The 25,563-nt window shown below is 42.4% G+C and overlaps 2 protein-coding genes across 7 annotated transcripts; both read right to left on the bottom strand.

The window, feature by feature from the left end:
• Window positions 1-158: 158 nt before the first annotated feature.
• Window positions 159-8,561, bottom strand: LOC139564508 (putative nuclease HARBI1). Of its 5 annotated transcripts, XM_071384089.1 has the most exons (11): window positions 3,485-5,572; window positions 3,121-3,191; window positions 2,857-3,033; window positions 2,705-2,766; window positions 2,536-2,622; window positions 2,407-2,448; window positions 2,165-2,338; window positions 2,050-2,085; window positions 1,397-1,951; window positions 1,005-1,115; window positions 159-910 (listed from the first exon to the last, which is right to left on the bottom strand). In XM_071384089.1, the coding sequence occupies exons 1-8, from the start codon at window positions 3,640-3,642 to the stop codon at window positions 2,050-2,052; spliced, it is 807 nt and encodes a 268-aa protein (XP_071240190.1). In that variant the 5' UTR covers window positions 3,643-5,572; the 3' UTR covers window positions 159-910; window positions 1,005-1,115; window positions 1,397-1,951. The 5 variants fall into 5 exon arrangements, with proteins under 5 accessions (XP_071240190.1, XP_071240189.1, XP_071240192.1 ...); XM_071384088.1 differs by having other exon boundaries at window positions 2,050-2,338; XM_071384091.1 differs by lacking the exon at window positions 3,485-5,572 and adding an exon at window positions 8,503-8,561 and having other exon boundaries at window positions 1,397-2,338.
• Window positions 5,706-25,090, bottom strand: LOC139564507 (CREB-regulated transcription coactivator 2-like). 2 transcript variants are annotated; one of them, XM_071384084.1, is made up of 14 exons: window positions 24,886-25,090; window positions 21,406-21,507; window positions 20,831-20,941; window positions 20,543-20,604; window positions 19,361-19,429; window positions 18,851-18,951; window positions 18,655-18,681; window positions 18,380-18,509; window positions 17,223-17,461; window positions 14,785-15,263; window positions 13,582-14,097; window positions 9,349-9,423; window positions 9,008-9,209; window positions 5,706-8,779 (listed from the first exon to the last, which is right to left on the bottom strand). In XM_071384084.1, the coding sequence occupies exons 1-14, from the start codon at window positions 25,057-25,059 to the stop codon at window positions 8,580-8,582; spliced, it is 2,487 nt and encodes an 828-aa protein (XP_071240185.1). In that variant the 5' UTR covers window positions 25,060-25,090; the 3' UTR covers window positions 5,706-8,579. The 2 variants fall into 2 exon arrangements, with proteins under 2 accessions (XP_071240185.1, XP_071240187.1); XM_071384086.1 differs by lacking the exon at window positions 19,361-19,429.
• Between the last annotated feature and the right edge of the window lie 473 nt (window positions 25,091-25,563).

A 25,563-nucleotide genomic window follows, 5' to 3' on the forward strand; every position in this document is an offset into this window, starting at 1 on the left:
TTGTCATAAGTATCAAAACTGTAAAAACAATATGTAGCTTTTCTGCAGAAAGAACCAGCCTCATAAATTTATGACTTTATCCTTTTTCTTCAGTGTGGCCCTAGTACTCTGTCATATAAACAAATACACATTCCATATGAATATAAAAACACAATGTGTAACATTATGTTCCTTTATTGAATAAGGACAAAACAAAGCAGGTAAACCATCAGCTCCTTTCGAAACTGAAGTCACAGTGACTCTACAAGATGGAAAGCACAGAATCCAAGCATATTATACAAAATGATACATACACATTCAAAGGTCTGTATATAACACACCCTGCATGTCTGCACACTAAAATAAATGCAGGACAAATCCATACACATCAACTGAACAGACAAATGAATGGATGCAGTAGCCTCCCTGCAGCCTTGTATTACACACAGTATACCGCACAAACATCATAAGAGGCCAAATTCGTCAAAAAACGAACCCAAAAAAACCCAAATTCCTCTGCCACCGCAGGACATATTTAACCAAAATTGAAAGCACACATACTAACTAAAATAATTCAACACATATTGGTCCCTCAGCAGCCGACCACTGTCGTCATCAGGGAAGATTGCCGGATTGTCCCAGTCCATGGCTGGTGGCACTCTGGGGGCCCTCTCCTTCCTCAGGCAGGCCACATTGTGGAGGACAGCACAAGCCACAGTAATATCACATGCCCTAACAGGGCTGACCCTTAATTTGTGAAGGCAGTGAAAGCGTGCCTTCAGGAGGCCAAAGGTCATTTCAACTCTGGCCCTGGTCCTGGCATGGGCATGGTTGTAGGCCTGCTGTGCTTCCTGGGGGTCTGTGAAAGGTGTCAGGAGAAAAGGCTGGCAGCCATACCCCCTGTCTCCCAGCAACACACCAGAGAATTCACCTGTCAACACAAAATCTCATCATTACTACCTCATAAACACAGTGATATTCTTGACACAGCCATGATGGTTATAAATAGGGGTTGTGTGGCTTACCTTGTGATAGGCACTGATAGATTTCAGAGGCCCGAAAGATTCTGGAGTCATGACTGAGCCAGGCCATTTTGCCACAACATTGCTGATCACACAGTCAACATTGCAGACCATCTGAAATCATAAGATGAGGAATATTACACCAATCAATGCACATCACTGGCAATGCAGAGTGTTCGTCAATGGACAATATCAAAAAGTTATGTTCACCTGAACATTAATGCTGTGAAAGGATTTCCTATTCACAAAATCGGCCTCATGGGCACCTGAGGGGGCTTTTATCCTTATGTGTGTGCAGTCCACTGCACCAATGACATTGGGGAAACCTGTCACACAAAGTAATGAGTATCCTACTATGTGTTAACAGTTGTCCTGTAATTTGTAGATCCTCTTACCTGCAATCCTATAGAACTCCTCTTTGATGTCACAGAGTCTTCTGTGGCCAGGGAAGGAGATGAAGACATCTGCTAATGCTTTGATAGCCAGACACACACTCCTTATTGTGCGGCAAATTGTGGCCTTGTTCAGCTGTTCTGCATCCCCCACTGAGTACAGGAAGGCTCCACTAGCAAAAAAGCGCAAGGCCACACAAACCATTTGCTCCACACTCAGTGCATGGCTCCGTGCAGTGCGGTGCTTAATCCTGGGACCCAGTAGTCTGCATAGATACCTGATGCCATCTGCAGAAAACCTGTATCTTTCATATAGATGGTCATCAGGGAAGGCCAGTGGGTCCAACCGGTCCCTGAAGACCCTTTCTCGCCTGAAGGCTCTCCTCAGCACAAGTGCTTCTTCATCCACCACATCTCGCACGAATGGGCATGCCATTGTCAGAGCAGAAAGGAACACACAATTTTGGGCCTTCATATAGGCTAGTGGCCACACCTGGTGCTGGGGGGGTGGGCAAAAGAGGGCGATGCCTTATAACGATGACTTGGTTGTACTGATTGCTGGGAAAATAAAAAAAACCTTAGAAAGATGCCACCGTCCTGTGTGCTCACAATAAGAGCTCATATGTCATGGCTCACTTGACTTTACGAGAATATACCTAATTTTTATTTTGAGCTGTGTCATCTTCTTGGAGCTGGGGGAGGAAAGAAAAATAATGATTAATACATTTGTGTTACAGTTAGCATACAGTGTACATTGAAGGCATATCTCACCTCCCTCTCAAGTTTTTTTATTTCAAGGTCCAGTTTCCTAATTGTCCTCTTTTTTATTTCGGACTCCAGTGCAAGATTTTCCATCTTTTTCTTCTTGTACTGAATGTCTATGTCTGCCAGTTCTATTTGGCGCCGGAGGTGGTTGCCATACAACTTTCTGATAGCTTGTGAGCTCTGTGAACACAATACAATTAGCGCAGCTGGAATTTGGCAGGATGTGGTGTCCTTTTATTAATACGCACTATGTTGCCAGGCTGGTTTTCCCACTGTATAGCATCTGGGTCCTGTAAAAGAAATTAGATTTTTTGATTTTGATGAGGACTCCTCACCATTGTAGAGTAAATAGTACTTTCACAGTCTTAACATGATACCTCATGCCTTCTGGAATCCAGAGAGATGGTCTCCTCCTCATCATCGTCTCCATCATGTGCTGTTGCTGCTGCACTGGGGCCTTCACCCTATCACATTTAATCGGATTCATATTGAAGCTAGTAGACAAGACATGCCAGGCCTACAGTATGCCTTTGATGGAGTACTCACTGGATCAGCATCGTCTGGTGCTTGTGCTGGTGGCTCTAACAGGAACACAGTGCTGCCAGACACTGCAAGGCAATAGGTAAACCAAAGTCAGACAGTCCAAATTGATTCAATATGAATGTGGTTGTATCCCATGTAGAGATGGAAGGACATACCTTGAATGAAGCGGGTGGCATCTTGGGAGGAACCTATGCTCGTCTCTTTCCCCCCAGGGATCCCCTCTAAGACGGGCCTGCCTTTATTTAGCTCCAAGGCCATGTCCTCTGCTGGGGTAAGGTCAGCCTTTGGTGACCCACCACCCGTGCCTTGTCTGTGGGTATTCTTTTTCACTGCTAAAACAGTACAGACAATGTGTGAGCAGGCACCTTCTGGGTACAATATATGCTTGTGCTTTGTTAAATATTAGTCAGGGACCATACCATTCTGCAGAATGTTCTTGTATTTGATTTTGACCTGCTGCCATGTCCGTTTTGGCCCGTTCATGTTTAATCTACACACACACACACACACACACACACACATTTAATGGAGTCACACTGCAAAAAATTACTTGGTATTTTTGTCTTGTTTTCAGTAAAAATATCAAAAAATTTATCATAGCTTTATACAGTGTGATGGAGTTACTTTACACAATTTCACTCATATCTGCAGTGCATTTCAATTAAAAATTTAACCGTTTCATAATTACAGTACAACTGCATTTTTGGAGATGTGAATTAAATATTTGAATTGTAATTGTGATGTTTCAGCGGAGCGGTGAGTGTGTAATTGTGCACTACTTACGCATTCAGGCGGTCTGCAATACTTTGCCACGCTTTTTCTCTTTGCTTTATCACTGTGGCGGTGTTGCCTTTCTTCTTAATTATATCTTTTACCTCCTCGTATGCCTCCATGAGGATTTGTGCTTCCGACGGGGAAAAGTACGCGGCTCTAGTTGCCATGGTAAATCAGTTAATCTGTGATCTGTGGCGGGGTCTATTTGAGTGAGCCGTGAGCGCGCACCTATCCAGGATTGGTTTCACCTGGCTTAATGAATCCGTGTCTGCTCATCCTGGCTTGGTCTTTGTGCAACCAATTAAGCCTGGACGCACATGTTTTGGCTTCATTGAGCTCAGCTGAGTCATTTATCCCGGATGTCTTAATTCTACTTTTGTGCAACAGGCCCCTGGAGACCAGTGAATCTGTTATGACAACCCGGATAATAATAATACAGTCTTTGACAGGATTTTTTCTATGCTTTATTTTTTGTAAAATGATGTGATGGTACAAATATTTTCTTGTTAGGTTTAAGATGCACAGTGGTTTAGGAATATTATTTACAACATCGATGGGTTCCCTGGATATTATACATTTAAATGTAATTACTCTGAAAACGCAAAATACATATGATTTTGACCATAAACATGAAGCAAAAATGTTCACTACAACCGTAAAATACACTGAACAATAACACAGCAATTAATATGGCCATCTGACTGATCCCTATCACACAACTTCACTGTTCAACAGCAGCCCCTACTGGCAGTGTTATTGCCGTGCATGGTCTTCAACTACAACGTTAACGTTATTACATAACAGACAGATGCTGAGATCAATGAAGTTGTAAGCGCAGCCTCTTTGTGGTACTAAAAATCAGAAATGAAACCTCAGGTTCGTTCAGCCGTTCCTATGGAGGAAATTAATGTAGTTTGGGGATAAACGCCGCAAATAAGGTCCGAGGTTAACACATGCTTTGATGATTTTCTATGCTTTGTTCAACGAGATATGTCTATGAACATGACCTTTATGAATTATGAAGCCTTTATGTGCTTATTTTGATTACACAAATGCTTCAAAATAAACAAAAAAGTAACTTTAGGTGATAGATGATCTCATAGAACAAAACAAAGCCTGTGTTCTACACACAGACCTTATTTTTTGTGTTTATCAAAACAAACCCCAAAATAATTTCTCCATAGCCTAGCTCTGTTAGTGCCTACAAAACGACCACATTACTATTGCTTTCTATAGGCATGACAGCTGAAGCATCAAATTGCAGCTGTGAAGAATTGCCAAGATGTGAGACAAATTCACTTAGTATAACTAACTAATACAGAGGGGGAAAACATGAGCAAATATTGCTCCTTTTCGCAGTAAAAAAAAACTGCAGTGAACATACTCAAACTTTTGGATAAACATGGTAATTTTGGGCTCCCCAGTGGCACAGCGGTCTAAGGCACTGCTTCACAGTGCTTGAGGCATCACTACAGACCCTGGTTTGATTCCAGGCTGTATCATAACCGGCCGTGATGGGGAGTCCCTTAGGGCAGCACACAATTGGCTCAGCGTCGTCCGGGTTTGGCCAGGGTAGGCCGTCATTGTAAATAAGAATTTGTTCTTAACTGACTTGCTTAGTTAAATAAAAAAAGTTTAAAAAATATATATATATAATAATTACCTGAAGAAAAGTGACCGATATTTCTCTGAGGCATTGCGTAACATTGTCAAAGATTCTAAATCAAACAACTGGTAGAGCAAACATGCTTCACCCTGGACTAATCAAGCAGGACAACCAATGGCGGGCGTGTTCTTGTGTTTTCAAATGACAAAGTGCAGAATAACAGTAAAATGACATTCTCTGCATTTCAAGTCTGTTCTCACGCCAGGTGAAGATAGAGATCATATAATCATCACACCTCTCGAGTCAACTGCCAGCGCTGACCCTGAAATGAACTGGTACTTCATCAGAATACCCTTCAGATCCAATCCAAAATATACTAGCCACACTTACATGATTCCTTCTAAACAGACAAGACATTTCATCCACTCTCAAATTAAAAAAGGCCTCATTCAAATCTCCATTAAATAGCCTATCAATTCAAATATCACTTCAAAATAATATTTTCAGTTTTGGTTGGGAATGGTCCACAGTGCAGAACTAAACCAAATCAGAAATACAGGAAACCTGCCACAGAAAATAGGGAACACAGGACTAAGAAATGCAGAAAAACTTGTAACACTTAAATATGATTTTCACACTAACTTTTATTTTATTTTTTATACCTCCTCATTTATGGCTAAATTGGAAATGCATTATTATGACTCTTCAAAACGACTTGTGGTCTTACCAACACCACCAGCCTAGTAAGAAGCAAGATATACACGAGGCACAAAGTTGGCTCACAGTGGTAAAAGGGGACTTTGCAAACCCACACTATTACTGTTGGCTAGGGGGCAGTAGTGAATGGGTTTTACCATAGGTTTGATACTCAAACCACTTCAACCACCACTCCTGTCAAAACAGATTTGCATTTGGCTCATATGATCAGTGTAAAAGCAATATGGTTGAAATAAAGCATACCGGTAATTAGAGGTACTTCAATATCTGTCAATAAGGGGTTTAAATTCTATGTTAGCACAACTTCAGAACAGCACTACTTCATTTTAGGATGATGTTTTACCAATCTATGATGTAACAGTTGCATACAGCTTTCTATATCCAAATTGCAACGCTTGTGTTTTATTAAGTCTGTCAAACATGGCCTCTTTCAGTCCACACTGGAAAGAAGGGCTGATTTCCATAATCTTTGTCATTATGAAAGTTAAACGATATTATCTCATGCGCTCTAACTTCCTGTTGCTGCCACACAATGTCAAACTTACAGTAGTCTTTAGACACCAATATCAAAAATTGTCACCAAAGCAAAATATGACCATTTAAAAACACAAAAAATATTTTCGCTACAATAGTATGATTCAAATGTACTATATGAAAAATTGTATTTGACAACTCCCAGACAGTCACACAAGACATGCACAAGAACATTTTGCATAGCAAATGGACTACATTGTTCAGAACCTGTTGCTTTTCAAATCATGCAACCAGTTTCAGGGTGTTGCGGAACCAAACAGCTTCTCTTCTTAAATATATTCTCAGTTATTTATATATTTATATACAAAGACATAGACCACCTTTAATTTAAAAAAATACAACTTAATAGTAATAACTACTTTGTTACATAAAAATATGTTACTATAATCTGGCTATGGCCCTTGCTGTGGCAAGACAGGTGCAGCAGGTGGGAGGAGTTAGAGGTATCAATCACAGTGGCTAGGATTACCTGACTAAAACGGACACTAAAGCTCCAAGGCCTTAGGATAGTAGTAACAGTTACAATACATACTATGGCAAAATTTTTGCTATGCATTCGTCTACTTGGTTTTGGCCTTGCCGTTTCCCAATTACTCAATGATAAAACATACAACTCCAATTCATGTCATTGAAATGTATTGAGGGCTTTTGCCCCCTCTTTCTTTTTCATGTCAACAATGCCAATTCTCTTGATGGAAGGCAGACACTTTGTGAATAGTACACATTTAAAAACAAACAGTCCCTAGTTGCTTCAAAGGGAATGTGTAGAAGAGGGTAGGTCTAAGATCTAAGGGGGAGCTAGCAGGATAGCAGGCACACAGGGGTGGTACATAGCAAAAGGTCCTCGGCTTAAACTTACAGAGAAGCTCCATGGTATAGAAGCAGGCTGGCAGAATGACAACAGCTGCCATGTTGGGACATATAGAAAAAAATAATACACAAATGTTTGTCACATACACCAGATAGGTGCAGTGAAATGTGTTATTTTATGTGTTGTTTTTATAAACAAAGAGAGTTGGATAATGGATTCTAAGGACTACTTGATTCAATATGAGTACAATATCCTTAGACGATTGATTTAGTTATTTTTTTGATTCGGAATCATCAAGACGATTCGAGTTAACTGACGTCAAGTGAGAAAGGTCAATTTAGCTGGGTCTTGAACACAGATAGTGATAATCTTACAGACGAATATGCCGTCCAGACACTAAAATGGCCCCGTAAGTGCCAACTTGTCCTGAGGGACTGAGAAAGTCACCTCTCCAAAAAAACACTTTCTTCTCTTTGTCCGTTAAACTGAACTATATCTGAACTATAGCTAGCAAGGTCCGCCATTGAATTACCTTTACCAAACTTAAATATAAACACTTAATAACATGTCAATTGGCCCCTATTGGTTGAACAGTCTCTGGTTGGGTTGATGTAATCCATAAATACCCCAGATCTACTGTATGTTCTTGCAGTAGAATGATGGCAAACATAGCTGATATTCCAGCCTCCCCATACTGGCGTTGGAATGATGGAACACCGACAGACAAAGCTGAAATACCAGTCGGGAAAGTCCTGTCTTAAAGAATGCATATTGTATGGTTTTCAAGACGGCATTTTCAAGTGTAACTGACCTCATGCGTGATCCCTGCGTTTATGCATTATCCGAAGTGCATTTGTTTACATGCAGATAAGACTCGTACAAGCTAATGCCGATATTTTCTTTTTTTCTCTTAAGCATCACAAGTGCGTTTTCGATAAATGCCTGGATGTAGCGGAAAGGACCTTGAAAAAAACTTGCTCCAACCACTGACATGTCAGTCCTGTCCTCCAACCTTCCCTACCACCACATCACCTCACAAAAAGCATGTGGAGAGGTCCCCACTAGACCAGGTGCCTCCAACTCTGGTCCTGGAGAGCATGTAGAATTCTATTCAAGCCCAGCACTAACACACACGATTCAAATAATCAAGGTCCAGATTGAAGACTGTGATTAGCTGATTATTTGACAGGTGTATTAGTACTATGGTGGATCAAAAGCCTGCTCCCCAGTTTCTCTCCAGGACCAGTCAGAGAACCCTGCACTAGACTGTCCAAAACCTCCCACCTGACCTCTTAGTCGCAGATCCTGTGGTTGGGTCAATCACCAAGGAGGGGGAAGCAAAGCAGGGCTCAACCCCACCTGTTCCACTTCAGCCCGGGTTGTTCCAAGCCCCTTCCCTCCTCACTCCTCAGTATCCACTCCAGGCGGGGGGGGGATCACTTGAGGCGGTCGGAGCGGAAGGAGTCTTCCACGGCGGGGTCAGTCAGCATGAGGTCCCCATCCAGCATGCCCAGCCCCTCAAGGACCAGGTGGTCCATCCTGAGGGGGTCGTCCAGGGCAAAGGAGTCCATCTCAAACCCTGGCACGTGGGACAGGGCGCTGGCGATCTCCTTGGAGAGGCCCAATGAACTGTCTCCTGGTGAAGAAAGAAAAGAGAGCTAGTAATACATAATAAATGTTCCATTTAGATGTTAATGTTCCAATGGGTGGCCCTAGCAGGAACCGAATCCACAACCCTTGACATTGTAAGTGCCATACTCTACCCACTGAGCCACTCAGGATTAGTGTTGGTTGTAGTTATATACTTGGAAAGCATTCCTCTCCTACAGGCGAGTAATAGCCGAAGTGGTAGCCCAAATCTCACCTGTGAGGATGAGGTTAGGGACGTTGTGGCATCCCTCTCCCCCAAAGTTCTGGTTGTTAAGGTGCTGCCTATCCCCTGAATCGTGGAGCTCCAGGAAGCCATGGTTGGGGTAGTAGGATTCCTCCTGGCCCTTTCCACCACTCCCACAGCCCAAGCCACCATGGTTGAACAACAGGCTGTCTCCCGGAGTCTCCATGTTAAACTGAGACGGGAACAAAACACCAAACGTGAACTCAGGCAGACAAATACAGTACAACAGAACTCAGCAATGAAAGCAGAGGTGCAGTAGTCAATATAAATATGAGCCAGAGAGAAATAAAGTGTCTGCAGAAATGCTATACCTGCTGGTTCTGTCTGGAGGCGATCTGCAGGCCCAGGTAGGGATCATCCAACAGAGAGTTTAACAGTAATGTGTCCTACAACACAAAACACAGGTACTTTAGTGTAAAGACAGAACAACACGTCATACCAAGTTATGTTGAGTAACATCACCTACAATATGTATTGTAGTAGTGAAGTGGGGCTTCATTGATGCTACATCCTACAGGCCAATTTCACTGTGGTGCCAATGTCACAACCTCCCAGCACACAAAGATAGTCTGCTCTCTGGACTGCTATTAATAGAGCCATTCAACAACAGAGCCCAGGATCCATTTCACCTCACTTGGGCATGACAGCTTCCCCTCTCAAGTTTCACACACCACATTCTGCAGCTAAATAAACCTGTGCGCATGTTCAATGACATCATCTGTCAGAAGGATGTTGCGAAACAATCTCCAGTGGCAAGTTATGGAGCCAAGATGAGACTTGAGTGAGCATTGTAAATGTATTGAGAAGCTATACAAGTCCAGGAAATGTGAAGCATCAAGGAAATTATTGAGCCAGTTATAACAATATGGCCTCCTGAATAGCCCAAGATCTGTTTAATAAATACAGTACCAGTCAAAAGTTTTTTAGAATACCTACTCATTCATGGGTTTTTCTAAATTTTTACTATTTTCTGCAGTGAACACAAAACTATGATATAAGAAATATGAAATCATGTAGTAACCCAAAAAAGTGTTAAATCAAAATATATTTTAGATTTGAGATTCTTCAAAGTAGCCAACCTTTGCCTTGACAGCTTTGTATTCTCTCAAACAGCTAGCTTCATGAGGTTTTCCTGGAATGCTTTTCCAACAGTCTGGAAGGAGTTCCCACATACAGTTGAAGTTGGAAGTTTACCTACACTTAAGTTGGAGTCATTAAAACTCATTTTTCAACCACTCCACAGATATCTTGTTAACAAACTATAGTTTTGGCAAGTCGGTTAGGACATCTACTTTGTGCATGACAAGTCATTTTTCCAACAATTGTTTACAGACAGATTTCACATATAATTCACTGTATCACAATTCCAGTGGGTCAGAAGTTTACATGCACTAAGTTGACTGTGCCTTTAAACAGCTTGGAAAATTCCAGAAAATGATGTCATGGCTTTAGAAGCCTCCGATAGGCTAATTGACATAATTTGAGTCAATTGGAGGTGTACCTGTGGATGTATTTCAAGGCCTACCTTCAAACTCCTTTTTGCTTGACATCATGGGAAAAATCTAAAGAAATCAGCCAAGACCTCATAAAAATAATTGTAGACCTCCACAAGTCTGCTTCATCCTTGGGAGCAATTTCCAAATTGAGCATGGGACCACGCAGCCGTCATACCGCTCAGGAAGGAGACGCGTTCTGTCTCCTAGAGATGAGCGTACTTTGGTGCGAAAAGTGCAAATCAATCCCAGAACAGCAGCAAAGGACCTTGTGAAGATGCTGGAGGATACAGGTACAAAAGTATCTATATCCACAGTAAAACGAGCCCTATATCGACATAACCTGAAAAGCTGCTCAGCAAGGAAGAAGCCACTGCTCCAAAACCGCCATAAAAATGCCAGACTACAGTTTGCAACTACACATGGGGACAAAGATCGTACTTTTTTGGAGAAATGTCCTCTGGTCTGATGAAACAAAAATAGAACTGTTTGGCCATAATGACATTTGTTATGTTTGGAGGAAAGAGGGGGATGCTTGCAAGCCGAAGAACACCGAACACCATCCCAACCGTGAAGCAGGGGGGTGGCAGCATCATGTTGTGGGGGTGCTTTGCTGCAGGAGGGACTGGTGCACTTCACAAAATAAATGGTATCTTGAGTAAGGAAAATGATGTGGATATATTGAAGCAACATCAGTCAGGAAGTTAAAGCTTGGTCGCAAATGGGTTTTCCAAATGGACAATGACCCCAAGCATACTTCCAAAGTTGTGTCAAAATGGCTTAAGGACAACAAAGTCAAGGTATTGGAGTGGCCATCAAAAAGCCCTGACCTCAATCTTATAGAAAATATGTGTGGGCAGAACTGAAAAGGCGTGTGCGAGCAAGGAGGCCTGCAAACCTGACTCATTTACACCAGCTCTGTCAGGAGGAATGGGCCAAAATTCACCCAACTTATTGTGGGAAGCTTGTGGAAGGCTACCCAAAACGTTTGACCCAAGTTAAACAATTTAAAGGCAATGCTACCAAATACTAATTGAGTGTATGGAAACTTCTGACCCACTGGGAATGTGATGAAGGAAATAAAAGCTGAAATAAAATCATTCTCTCTACTATTATTCAGACATTTCACATTCTTAAAATAAAGTGTTGATCTTAACTGACCTAAGACAGGGATTTTCTTTCTGGATTAAATGTCAGGAATTGTGAAAAACTGAGTTTAAATGTATTTGGCTGAGGTGTATGTAAACTTCCGACTTCAACTGTGTGCTGAGCACTTGTTGGCTCCTTTTCCTTCATTCTGCGGTCCAACTCATTCCAAACCATTTCAATTGGGTGATTGTGGAGGCCAGATCATCTGGTGCAGCACTCCATCTCTCTCCTTTGTGGTGAAATATTCCTTACACAGCCTGGAGGTGTGTTTTGGGTCACTGTACTGTTGAAAAACAAATGATAGTCCCACTAAGCCTGAGCTGACAAGGTAAAAATCTGTCTTTCTGGCTCTGAGCAAGGCAGCTAACCCACTGTTCCCCGGGCACAGAAGACATGGATGTCGATTATGGCAGCCCCCCGCACCTCTCTGATTCAGAGGGGTTGGGTTAAATGCGGAAGACACATTTCGGTTAGAATGCATTCAGTTTTACAACTGACTAGATATCCCCTTTTCCCTAAGTGCAAACCAGATGGGATGGCATATTGCTGCAGAATGCTGTGGTAGCCATGCTGGTTAAGTGTGCCTTGAATTCTAAAATCACTGACAGTGTCACCAGCAAAGCACCCCCACACCTCCTCCTCCTCCATGCTTCACTGTGGGAACCACACATGCAGAGATCATCTGTTCACCTACTCTGCGTCTCACAAAGACACAGTGGTTGGAACCAGAAATCTCAAATTTGGACTCATCAGACCGAAGTACAGATTTCCACCGGTCTATTGTCCATTGCTCATGTTTCTTGGCCCAAGCAAGTCTCTTCTTATTGGTATCCTCTGCAGCAGAGGTAACTCTGGGTCTTCCTTTCCTGTGGCGGTCCTCATAAGAGCCAGTTTCATCATAACGCTTGATGGTTTTTGCGACTGCACTTGAAAACTTTCAAATTTCTTGAAATGTACCATATTGACTGACCTTTATGTCTTAAAGTAATGATGGACTGTCGTTTCTCTTTGCTTATTTGCTGTTCTTGTCATAATATGGACTTGGTCTTTTACCAAATAGGGCTATCTTCTGTATACCACCCCTACCTTGTCACAACACAACTGATTGGCTCAAATGCATTAAGAAATGAAATTCCACAAATTCACTTTTAACAAATTGAAATGCATTCATGAATCTGGTTGAGAGAATGTCAAGAGTGTGCAAAGCTGTCATCAAGGCAAAGGGTGCCTACCTTGAAGAATCTTAAATATATTTTGATTTGTTTACAATTTCTTTGGTTACTACATGATTCCATGTGTCATTTCATAATGTTGATGTCTTCATTATTATTCTACAATGTAGAAAATAGTAAAAATGAAGAAAAACCCCAAACTTTTGACTGGTACTGTATATCCCATGACAGCAGAGTAATGTGTCATGTGTAAAGAGATAAAGATATTATACTATTTGATACTTGAGGATGTCACACACTAAGAGGCTGAACAGTGACCAATTTGCATGGCCAAATGTATAAATAAATCAGCTGATTATACAATACAAAATAGTGAACTAATTCTAGTTAGATGACAGAGTGAACTCTTAAAATATGTCCTGGTGTGCCCAGAAGCCATCAGGCTGACACTGGTTATGGTCTTCATAATAGATGTGCAGATGATTACATCATCCGGATCATTCTAGTTGACCTCAGTTTCTATCACAACCAACGATTACAACATTGCACTTGCTTTAAAACCATGCGTTTACAAAGACATCAAACCACGCTGGCTGTCATGCCCCTCTGCCTCAGAGAGGTGAGGTAGGTTAACCGTGACGGACCGATAGGAGGAGGACAGAGGAAATTGTGGCTTTATTCAGCCAATTGGCGGGAGTGTGTTGTATGGGCTGGCACTGACTCCACTCACGTTGTAGAGGCCCAGGTCTGTGGCCAGAGAGTGGCTGATGTGCTGCAGCTGGGGAAGACTTCCCTGCTGCCTTTGCTGCTCCATCTGCTGCTGTTGGTCTTGCTGGTCCTGTTGTTGTTGCTGCTGCTGTTGCTGCTGTTGCTGAGTCGACTGCGGGTCTTGCGTCTGCAGGCACTGGGAGTTCTGGCCCTGCTCACCCTGCTTCTCAATTTTGACTGACACCCTATGTTGCATCTGCTGGTTCTGGACATTGCGCAGGTTCTGCAGGTGCAGCTGCTGGAGGGCCTGCTGAGACTGGGCACGTTGCTGCTGGTGCAGCTGGTATTGCAAATGCAGCTGATGGTGTTGGTGTTGTTGTTGTAGTATCACGGACGGCTGGGAGAGCTGTTGTCCTGCCTGAGAGGCCTGCTGGGATGCTGGAGGACCTGGCTGATGAAGCTGCTGCTGGGGTTGGCTGAAGGGGTAGGGAGGGAGCCTCTGGTCCATGGGCAGTTTGCTGGTGTCCAGAGGGACGCCCTGGGAGGAGATAAACACATTGATTGGAAATGGAATACAAACTCAATTGGCATGCAGGTCAGCCAATGTTATGGTGCCATGTAGGCTTGAGCGGGATACAGTATAAACTATATACTGGGGTATTTTTGAAATACCCATGACATGATTTTCAATACGTCAAAACAATTGAGCTAGTTTTTTCATAAATTTGAATATTTGTTATTTTTAAATAAATACCTAGTCAACTTGTGCACTAGATTAATAGATAAAACAGCATTAGCTACCCTTGCACGCTGACGAAAAGGGAAGTTTACTTAAAAACTAGCAGTATTTCAATCTTCTCGATTCATCATAATTAGAAGCACAGCGCCATCTCCCATCCCTGGATTGAGGTACGTTTTCCGAGCCATATCTCGCGCCGGCTCCATGGTGTCCACATTCTGGCATAGCACAGTTCCAACCAGAGAGAGAAGTAATTAACGTCTAGTCAGGTTCTTTTGGCTAACTAAGTGGCTAGCTTGCAAGATCAATCTTCTTGGTTACAGCAGAGACAAATCCCCACCTGGATCAAGATCCCTGACGTCTACTATTTGTTTTGTGTGCAGCACAGGAACGGCATGAACATCTGGATACCGCCCAACCCCAGGGCAGTGCTTATTCTGGCCTGTGATTAAATCATGGTAAAAGGAGAACGTAGGTAGACATTACCTGTGTTATGGAGGACAAGTTAGGAGAGATGGTGGGGGAGAACTGTTTGGAGTGGTGCCGGCGAGACTCCCCTCCCATGGGTAGGATCAGAGGGGAGAGCTGAGCTCGTCTCCGTGGCGACGTGCTGAGAGGCGACTGCCCCTGGCTAGTTAGCAATGGCGAATAAGAGGAGCACGAGCCGGACCCTCCCACCCCGCTACTGTAACTAGGGTTACTGGCTGCGGTCTGGAGGGACTGGCCACTCAGGGAGGAGTTGCTGAGGGAGGAGTGCAGGGATTGGTTGCTCAGGGAAGACTGAAGGGAGGGGGAGGAGCTAAGGGAGGACTGCAGGGAAGGGTTGCTAAGCGACGAGTGCAAGGAGGTGGAGCTGAGGGAGTTGGGGAAGGAGTGGCTGCTGAGAGATGATTGGATGTTGGGGTTGCTTAGCGAGGACTGCAAGAAGGGGTTACTGAGAGTGTCCTGAAGAGATGCCAGGAGACCTGTTCAAATAAACAAGACGGATAAACAGATCTGAATATATAGCTACATAAAATAAAACACGCATTTTGAGTCCTGGTGTGAAAAGTTGTGGTAATGCGTACATAATACACTGGACAAAAATATAAACGCAACATGTAAAGTGTTGGTCCAGTGTTTCATGAGCTGAAATAAAAGATCACAGAAATGTTCCATATGCACAAAAAGCTTATGTCTCTCAAACTTTGCGAACAAATTTGTTTGCCATTGAAAAGGAGTGGGACAAAAATTGTATAGGCCACAATCAACAGCCTGATCAACTCTATGCGAAGGAGATGTGGGAAATGGTGGTCACACCGGATACTGACTGGGTTCTGTTCCACGCCCCTACCTTTTTTTAAGGTACTGTATCTGTGAGGAACAGATGCATATCTGTATTCCCAGTCATGTAAAATCCATTGATAGGAATTTATTTCAATTGACTGGTTTCCTTATATGAACTGTAAACAAAAATCTTTGAAATTGTTGCATATTGCGTTTATATTTTTGTTCCGTGTAGAAGACCACAAACATCAAAATTCAATGAAAATGTATTGCAACATTTCATTGTTTTAACATTTACTTTGACAAATTGCAAACACAGTTTGTCTCTTGGCGATCATATCAGGAGGTATAACGCTAGCTCAGTCCCCTGAAGAGGCCCTGAGCTACAGGGTGCATCTCAAGAGTCAAACTAGGTTTCCTTTCATTGTCTCCTATCCTTAAATTGCACCAGCAAATATCTGGTAAGCATTCACCATACTGTTATCACCTGTTTCCGTCAGTGACGAAGAGACAAGACGAGAAGAGCAAGCCACCTCAGACTATTGACATGAACCCTAGGCCTTGCCTCTAGACTGAAGTTAACATTTCCTGTGTGTGGTCGGCCAAATCACCTCAACACAGCTAAGGTCAGTAGGGCCATATAAAATCTGTTTAATTTCTTGCCTGATTCCGGTTAGTTTTATTTACCCAAATTCCGTAGAGTTTTTCCAGGTCCCCGTTTTCCCCGGGTTTTTTTCAGGCTTTCACTCTCAAAATGACACTTGAATTGAAAAACAACTAAATTGTTTTTTTTAGTCCACAACAATGCTTAAACCACATAAGGAGACCACTTTTGAGGTCTGGGAATTTTTGAGTGTAGTTACCCTTTAAATCCAGCGCACACCTAGCAAGAGGCTGTTCAGCTGTGTTTTTGTTATGATAGAGTTTGCAAACAAACACCCACTGGATTGATGCAAATAATCATATCATTCTGCCAGGTAGGCATAGGCTTTGCAGTTAACATTTAATTTAGAAGGTTTTGGGGAAAGCCTTTCCATCTACCAGAAGACTGTTTTCATTAGCATCAACGCTAACAGCTACACAAAGTGGTAACTGCATGCACCGCACGTACACAGATGGGGGAATTCTCGTTGCCTCTTCAGAAAGTTGCAGGAAATACAAATCACTGATGCATTCTGGTTATGTCTTATGATAAACCTGGGCAAATTAATTAATTTTCACTACATTTCATTGATTCCCTACTAAGTTCAACACATTTTTTTTTACATTGTTGAATTCCATTTTATTGTCTAGATTATCTGATTCTGTCCACGTTCTCTGCATCAGGGATTTTTTAGGGCCCTAGGACAGCTACTTTTTCCGAATGCACAGCCCTGCACTTAACCTCTAGTTTCACTTTCTAAATAAATCTTACATGCACCCACCTAAATGAATATCGGCCTGTCTCCCTCTTGCACCAACACCCACTAGCTTCCTCCGTTTGATTCACAACTTAAACATTTTAACTTGTGTGACAGAAAGGGTTGTATTGTTCCTAGCATGCCTGCATGAGCGCACACACTAACATACACGCAAGAGAGAGGTGCTGAAGATCAACATGGCATACAATAAATAGCACACACACTCTTCAGCCTCTGTCCCGCAGCCCCTCCCTGTACCTGGCGAGTGGCGGAAGGCGTTGCTGGCATTAATACCCAGCTGGGTGAGGGTGGAGGCCAGGTTGCCCGTGCTGCTGCCCCCACTCATGGACGAGGGGTAGCCCGGCTCGTCTGGGTCCAGCGGGGTGGGCAGCGGCGACGGGAAGTGCAGGCTGGAGAGGTCGGGCAGGGAGCCCCCCGTGTTCAGGGCTGAGGGGGCATGGGGGGTGCTGGACTGCTGGTCCGGGGAGGGGAAGATACTGGAGGAGGAGATGGAGAAACTATTTAGAAAAACAAGAGAAACCACAGTGGTGTCTCACATTCGGCAAGAATTAGACACTGGGGTGCGTGTGATTTCCAGACAGACAGGGTGACCTCAGCGTCCCAGAACTAAACTGACTCACACCCAACATCAGCCTCCAGACACACGCAGCGAGAAAGAGAAAACGACAGAGAGAGAAAAAGAACAGAAGAATAGAACGAGGGGAGAAAGCGAACGAGGGAATAAATTACAGAGAGAACAAGGGGGAAAAAAGACATGGGAGATAAAGAGCAAGTGAATGAGAGAGGGAAAAAGAAAGTCCACTACACACACACATTCCAATCTAAACCCCAGCTATGAGAGAAAGATAAAAGAATGTGCAACAGAAAGGCTACGGGGGAGTGTAACGTCATGTCAACCAACCCTCTGCATCCCTGGTTACACTGACTGCTAGTCATGACCAAGAAGAGGAGGATAGACAGAGGCTGAAAACGGAGGAAGATATTTCAAATGGCTGTTTCAATGGAGAACAAATGGAGATTGAGCGGAGGCTTTTACAGCAACAGATAGTGTTCAACAGAAAATCAGCCATGGATTAATTTGTCATACCTGAGGGCACACGCTAGCCATAGTACAATACTGTGTCTCCTATCAGACTCCCCTCCATATATCGCTGCTTCACATTAAATTAAACAAATTACATTAAATGTAAGCAACAACGACAAATTACATTAGGTCTACATTAATGCACAACATCGCAGGTTTTTATAACCATGTGTCTCCACTGAAACAAATTACTGTAGATAATTAATTGTGTGCAAACTTCTAGAGCCAAAGACATTTTCACATAAGTTATTCTCTCCTGTGAGAAAAGCTGTAGAAATGACTTGGATGTGTTTTAGAAGGATTGACTTACTTGATACCAGGAACTTCACAGGACTTGGGTCGAGAAGACAGCAGGGGAAACTTCTTGGTGTCCCAGGGCTTGAGCAGTTTGCCCTGATCCAGAACGTTCTCCTCAATGGGGGGAACTGGGTACGGAAACACTGTGGGTGACAAACAACATGATTGAGGAAATCAATTCACTGTCTCCTGGTCACAAGGATTTCTTTCCATTGTCAAGATTATTTGTGGTGTGTTTAAAGTAGGACCGAATTGTTAGTGTCCAGCGAGTGGGACTTTTAGACTCACTTCTTCTCCCCTCTCCTTCACTCTGACCTAGAGGAGCACAGAGAGATACAATGGGCTTAAGGCACAATCACACTAAAGCAATTATAACAATATGGTCACTTAGCAGACACTTATCTAAGTGGCAAACCCTCAACTCCCACTCCGATTTCTTAACTAAAAATATATGCTCTTGGTTTAGTCTTTAGTGAGTCCTCACCAGTGAGTCTGCCCTGAGGGGTGAGTGTGTGTCCAGCACTGAAGGGGTCTCCTGCAGGGGGGTTCATCACACTGGTGTGGAGGGCAGAGTCTGAGTTGGTCCTGCATAGAGAAAAGGCATCAGGAGAGGAGAAAGACATATCCAGGGGGTCTCTTTCCATTGTCACATCAACCACAAACACATTCTCCAAACAGGAAACAACTACTCAAGTCAATCCATGACTCATTAGAAAATTCCTCCGGTAACCAAATCATGACAATCACCACTTGACTTTTACTTCTACTCAGCCACAAACTAAGTCGATCCATGATATATTGGAACTCAGTCTTAAATATCAATTCATTCAATATAAAAAGGTTCAACACATAAAAAATACAAGCTCTTGGAAGATCTTTGAACGGCCATATCTCGCACTGGCACAATCGTCTGTTCATGTCTGCCCCAGGATAGTAAGTTGATGCCCTATGTTGAGGGGGAGAAGAGAAGATAGATGGAGAGGGTGGGATTCACCTGTTGAGTGCCATGGTGGGGAGGCGAAATAACTGGCTTTTGTCTCCTGGGAAGTTGCCCGAACAGTTCCTTTCGTGATCAACAACAAAAATGGCCATTATTCTCCAGAGAAGGATAATACATTTTAAAAAATGTAAAGAGAAGGCTTGGGACGAACAGCGAGCATAGGAGATGCAGAGACAGAGGGAGGAAGAGAGGGAGATTGACATTCTACAGAACACATGGCCCATCCAATAGATACTTTTCACTCATGTAGGTGGATACAGAGAATATTGAATGAATTGAGTGCATTTGTGGGTGTGTGTTACTGCATGCTCATGTGCACGAATGTATGCATTCACAAGAGTGAGCTTGCGCTCATGCGTGTGTGTGCTCATGTGCTTCTGTAAGACTGGCTATTATGAGGTATTAAGAGGTTCTTAAATTCTCTGCTAAAACGGGGTCTCGCAGCGATCGGTTCGCGTCAGTAGAACTTACGAGGCTGTTTATCAGTGTTTCCAGACCCCAGTGCTGATCTGGAAAGAATCGGACAGACTTGTGCCGACTCCACCACAAACAAACATCAGGAGCAGCACCCTCCATTCAACCGGTTTAATGGAGGCCATTCCCCAAAGCGCAGCATCCAAGCGAGCAGGGATGAGAAACGCTGGTTTAGAGCGGCCTTCATTTTATTCATGTGTCAACTCAAATTTATATGTCATCTCAACATGCCTTTATTTTTTGCAGAGATTAAGATAAGTGGAACTGTTGGGAGGTGTGTAAGAGTCATAATTTCATGTCAAAGCCAGTTTCCCTTTCTCAAAGAGTATGTCCTTTTCCATTTAGCAGAGAAAGAAAGAAAAGAAAAGAAAGAAGAGGACTGGCAAGAAGGGAAAAAGGTGGGAGTTTCTTTCCAAAACTTGAAGAAAAAAGAGTAAGTGTATTCAGATGCCAGAAAAAAGGGAGGAAAGTGGAGAAAATAAAACTAAAAGTTCTGAAAAGCAACTGAATTCGAGGCTATGAAGGAAAGCTAAAATCAGGCGTCTTGTTAGTCAGTCCCAATTGCGTTAGTATGCATTGTTACCTTAAGACCAAGCTATAATGCTGCAGAGAAAAACAACTAAGCACAATACATAAAAAATTAACAGGCTTTCCCGGGGATACCCATGTCTCTGCAGATTGGGGTCCACTCCAGAACATTACCTTCTCCAACTGGTGTCCGGAGGTGGGGACAGATAGGCTGAGTTGTATGGAGAGCTGTCCACCTGAGGAGCACACAAGTCAAGGCAACAACTAAATCTACTCTTCTCATCCACATTTAGGGATTTACAACCAGGGATTTGGTCAGCACAACATAGAAAATGACAAAATAATATATTATCAAAGCAGTCCTTTGCCTAAGTAGAGCAAAACTCTGGATTAGCTCCTAGATTGTGCTTTGTGGAATACCCCCCAGACTCTGGTCTCAGAAGTATTGTGAAGAATACTTACTCTCCTGTAGGGGCGCACTGGGGAGATGAAGCGCCTGTCCCTCTGGACCCGCTCTACCAGGCCGTGGTGCCGTGTGGAGCGGCTGGAGTCCAGGTTAGAGTGGAACAAACCCTAAGAGAGGGGGAAAGATGAGGGAAACAAGTAGGAGAACAGAGAAACAGAAAGGGAGAGAAGATAAAGAGGGGTGCAAGAGAAGAGGGAGAGACACCATGGTGTTTAAATTGGTGTCAAGTGATTGTATGGATAGATTTTTAGGCTATATATTAATCTCCCGGGTGGCGCAGTGGTCTAGGGCACTGCATCGCAGTGCTAGCTGTATGTTAAAAAAAAAAAATATATATATATATTTTTATAAAATGTATGCACTCTACTGTAAGTCGCTCTGGATAAGAGCGTCTGCTCTTGGCCGGTAGGGATATCCTTGTCTCAGTATGTAAAAATGTAATAAAATGTATGCACTCTACTGTAAGTCGCTCTGGATAAGAGCGTCTGCTAAATGACTAAAAATGTTAAAAAAAAAAAAAAGTGGACCCACACACACACTGAGGATAAAAAAAAAGGTGAGCCTCCCTCACCTGAAAGTCGCCTGGGTTCCTGCCGATCTGATTAACGTTGGGTAGGGAGCCCCCATAGTACGGGCCCTGGGTTCTAGCCAGACGCACTTTCTGAGCCTGGATCTGGAGAACAAAGAGGCAATGGAGACTTTATGAATACCTAATGTCTTTTGTAAGACAAACTGCAATACTTGTGTCCTTGAAATATTTCACTGCTGGATTGCTGCATAGCCTACACAGAGACAGACGCCACATCAGTGGACTGAGATAATCAAATGGGTAACAAGATCATCAAGAGTTTGTTGTAGTGTGCTTTATCACCTGCAAAGCTGTGGTTGTCCTATGTCACAATAGAATGTTTGAAATGAGCTGGCCCGTTCTTTTAGTAAGACACTGTCTGGCCATTTTCATTAATGACACAGCCAAACATCTTGGTGTCTTTTCAGACCTTGTTCTTTTGAGTAAGAACTTGACATGTTATAATGTGCTGTCCTGCCTCTGACATCTTTCATGCAGTCTCTCAACCTTTAAAACAGAGGGCAGTGAGTTCATCATTGTAAAAGATATGGATAATCATTCATAGGGAAAACCACACGTATTGAGGAAAAGCTGTTAAATTATTATTTCTAAGAAAAATAAGAACTTTGAAAACAGTCACAAAGCAACAAAATCCCCCACCAGCATATTGGATATTGCTAATAACACCCAGGAGTTGACTAATACATTTCAAGTTGGACAAAACATTTCCAGCGAGGTGACAGTGAGAAAATACTGCTTTGTGTACCTCCCAAATGTGACTTTGGCAGTGTAACATATCATTATGACAGCAGAAGAATTTGAGACAAAGTCTTCATATGACATAAGATTAAATCTGCCCTTACAAAGTTCCCTTCTAAAATGGATTCATATGAACCACTACTGTTCCAGAATAGAGATAAGATAGACCGACTGTGTCATATTTTACAAACCAGACTGTGTCATATTTTACAAACCCATCTAAAAATGTCCAAAAGCCTTAAAGCTTGAATCCTTAATTGTGAAACTGGGATATTACAACAACAAAGAAGTTAAAGAACACTTTTTTCCCACTCTGACATCATTGCACCAGCGATAGAACAGCAGAATATGTGCTACAATTTTTACTATAATGGGTGACGCTCCTCACCTTCACTTCGTCAACAAAACAAATGCAATAACAGCCATGGGGCGGAAGGTGAAGCTGTTTCCCCTACTGTGGATTCAACCCCCTCTCTTTTACATAGGCCTAGCCACAGTCCAATACGATTACAGTAGCTAGAGCTTTCAGTATTCATCACACTGATGACAATATGAATTCTTCACACATATACAGGCTGTACAACCAAACTGATGAATAAATACAATAAATGAATGGAAGTGGGCAAATCCATGGTAACATTTGCACAGACTCAGATTTAGACCAAACAAAAAAACATTGATTTATAAGTTTAACAAACCATAGAACTCTATTCACAAGTACTACTTTTAACAATTTCCACTGAACATTTTACAAAAGCACATTTGCAGGAAGAACTGTGCAGATACAAAGTCTGGAAACAGAATAAAACTGAGTGAGAATTTACCAAAATTCTGTTATCAAACTTTGCACCTGCACAGTTTTTCCAGTAAATGTTTTTTATTTACTGAGTAAATTGTTCAAAGTAGTCATTGTGCATAGAATTGCATGGTTTGTTAAACTTTGAAATCAATGGTTTTTGTTTGACATACATTTTAAAGTGAAATCTCAGCGTAATTCTGTACTACTTTACTGCATAGTTCGTGCCTGCTCACTCTCGCACACACACATCAGTTTCACAGCATGCTCCGTCTCCATTTACCGGTAACTGCGCCCCTGCCTTGCTATTAGGCTGATTGGACCACCCTGACAAAAAGTATATTAGATGGGGAGGTTGTAAAGGACAAGACTCAACGGAATTCCCAGAAAGGGCAGTGGTTGAGATGGCAAAGGGGAATTACCGTGAATGAAGGAAGTGGGGTGTTATGAGCGGTTGGGATGAGCCAAGACTTGAGCCCTTGAATGTGCTGCCCAACAATGCAATTTATGAGAGGGTGAGTCTTTGGGCTCCCGAGTGGCGCAGTGGTCTAAGACACTGCATCACTACAGTCCCTGGTTCGAATCCAGGCTGCATCACATCCGGCCATGATTGGGAGTTCCATAGGACAGCGCACAATTGGCCCAGCGTCGTCCGGGTTTGGCTGGGGTAGGCCATCATTATAAATAAGAATTTGTTCTTAACTGACTTGCCTAGTTAAATAAAAGTTTTTTAAAAATTGAATCATGAATCAGCATGATTTGCCCTCTTCTTTCTACTCCTCCTTCTCAGTCTGCATCACATTCACCTCAAAATGTATAGGCTATTCGTAGAGGGGGGAAATTGGGGGCATTAAAATGTTTCTAAAAGATTGAATTTGCTAAAAAATATGTTAATAAATTCATTAATAACCAAATTAATAATTCGTATCCGTTTGAAAATCAGTTCAAGCTTATTTACTTCAAATTGAAAGATCCTTAGAATAAACTCTGGGGTGTATTCATTGTCTTGCAACGGAAACCCGTTTAATTAATAACCAAACGTACACAAACAGAGCAAACGATGAAAAACGGGGGGCGACCTACCGGAATTTGTCCAATAGAAACTCTCGTTTTCGTTGAAAAAAAGTTTATGTTTGGAGTAAACGGCTAGTGTTGCTAAACGTTTTGCAACAGAATCGGCGTAATTAATACAGCCGTGGAGTTCCAAAAAACACACCATTTTGTGAATCTTAAACTCAGTGGAAAAATAATTGAGTTGGTTGCAGTATGCCAAGAGTTTGCAATCTGTTCTGCTGTGGTGGTTAACAGCAGCCACTATGAACAACTTCACTTAATGCACAGTCTATTTGACAAACTAGCTCAGCACTGAAAAACTAACGTTAAGCCAAAACATGGCTGGTAACTAACGTTATCAACCAATCACACAGTTCAGCAGTTCTTAGGTAGTTTGGTTTGTAAATGTGGGACAAACGAAAATATTAAAAAGTTAATTATAACTACAATGTCTCGTTAACATTAACTCACTACGGGTAGTTAGCTAACTAACGTTAAATAAGTAACGTAACGAACTAGTTAACTTTAGCTACTGAATTTGAAATACTATTTAGCCACAGGTGGCTAACTCGGGGCTAGCTAGATAGTTTATTTACGCTAACGTTAGTTAACTAGCTAGCTGGTTCGCATTCCACTTTTGACAAGTTAGATAAGATAGCAATCAACATCGTAGTTAGCTAGTTGACGTTAAGTAGGTGAAATAACTAGACATTTAAACTCCAACAGATGAGAGGCAAGTCGTGGATAACGTTCATTATTGGCTAGAGTTAGTTAGCTAACGTTATATTAGTTTATAATTTTCGTATTTTTTGTTGACAAGCCCCGGGCCTGTACTTACTCCAGCTTTCCTCTCCTGCCTCCCCCCTCCGACTTACCCTGGTAGAGGTGATGTCCATCATAACCTCCTGAAAAGCGGCAGTCTCTTCAGCCTGACGTTGGGTATGTAGAGCTATTTTCTCGCTAAATTTTCGAGGGTTTGATGCCCCGGACCCAACACCCGAACTGGGTCCTGCTCCGGGTCCACAACCGCCTACATCCGTAGCAGACATCTTTGCCGAACGACTTCACGCAGTGGGATGATCTGACTTGGTCTTCACTAACGTTAGTTACCATAGCCACAAAGTGATACGGGCCGCCTATTTCTACAATGTATCTAATTAAAATGTTATTTTAAACCTAACATGAACAACACAGTTAACTTTAAATGAAGAACAAAAAGCAATTTTTTGTTTTCATGAATTTGTACAATATTGCCAATTTTTACTTTATGGCTGTGGTAACTAGCTAGTCGAAACCATCTGACTTGTGGGAGAACAAGAGGGGAGGAGAAAGTCAGAGCGCCCAAACGCAATATGGGGCATGTAGTTTATTTTAATATAAGGCTAGGTCAACAGAAATTACAGTTCTGTATAATGGATATTTTGGATATTGATAAAAAATATATATAATAATAATCCAAAACACAACTATTGTATTGGTTGGTTACCTCAAAATAAAAGGGCTGCATATAAACCAGATTATTCAGTAGTAAAATAAACTGCCACACTGGTTGT

This window comes from Salvelinus alpinus, chromosome 35 (genome assembly GCF_045679555.1).
Source record: "Salvelinus alpinus chromosome 35, SLU_Salpinus.1, whole genome shotgun sequence".
NCBI classification, from domain to species: Eukaryota; Metazoa; Chordata; class Actinopteri; order Salmoniformes; family Salmonidae; genus Salvelinus; species Salvelinus alpinus.

What these genes read in the sequence shown, in the direction of transcription:
- LOC139564508 (XM_071384088.1), bottom strand. Translation starts at nt 3,642, where the DNA reads ATGGCAACTAGAGCCGCGTACTTTTCCCCGTCGGAAGCACAAATCCTC. An exon ending in TGCCACCCGCTTCATTCAAG is followed by an intron (nt 2,767 to 2,856) that starts GTATGTCCTTCC and finishes ATTGCCTTGCAG; the next exon opens with TGTCTGGCAGCACTGTGTTC. An exon ending in CACCAGACGATGCTGATCCA is followed by an intron (nt 2,623 to 2,704) that starts GTGAGTACTCCA and finishes TAAATGTGATAG; the next exon opens with GGTGAAGGCCCCAGTGCAGC.
- LOC139564507 (XM_071384084.1), bottom strand. Translation starts at nt 25,059, where the DNA reads ATGTCTGCTACGGATGTAGGCGGTTGTGGACCCGGAGCAGGACCCAGT. An exon ending in TGAAGGAGAGGGGAGAAGAA is followed by an intron (nt 18,510 to 18,654) that starts GTGAGTCTAAAA and finishes TGTCACCCACAG; the next exon opens with TGTTTCCGTACCCAGTTCCC. An exon ending in CGCCTTCCGCCACTCGCCAG is followed by an intron (nt 15,264 to 17,222) that starts GTACAGGGAGGG and finishes TTATTTGAACAG; the next exon opens with GTCTCCTGGCATCTCTTCAG.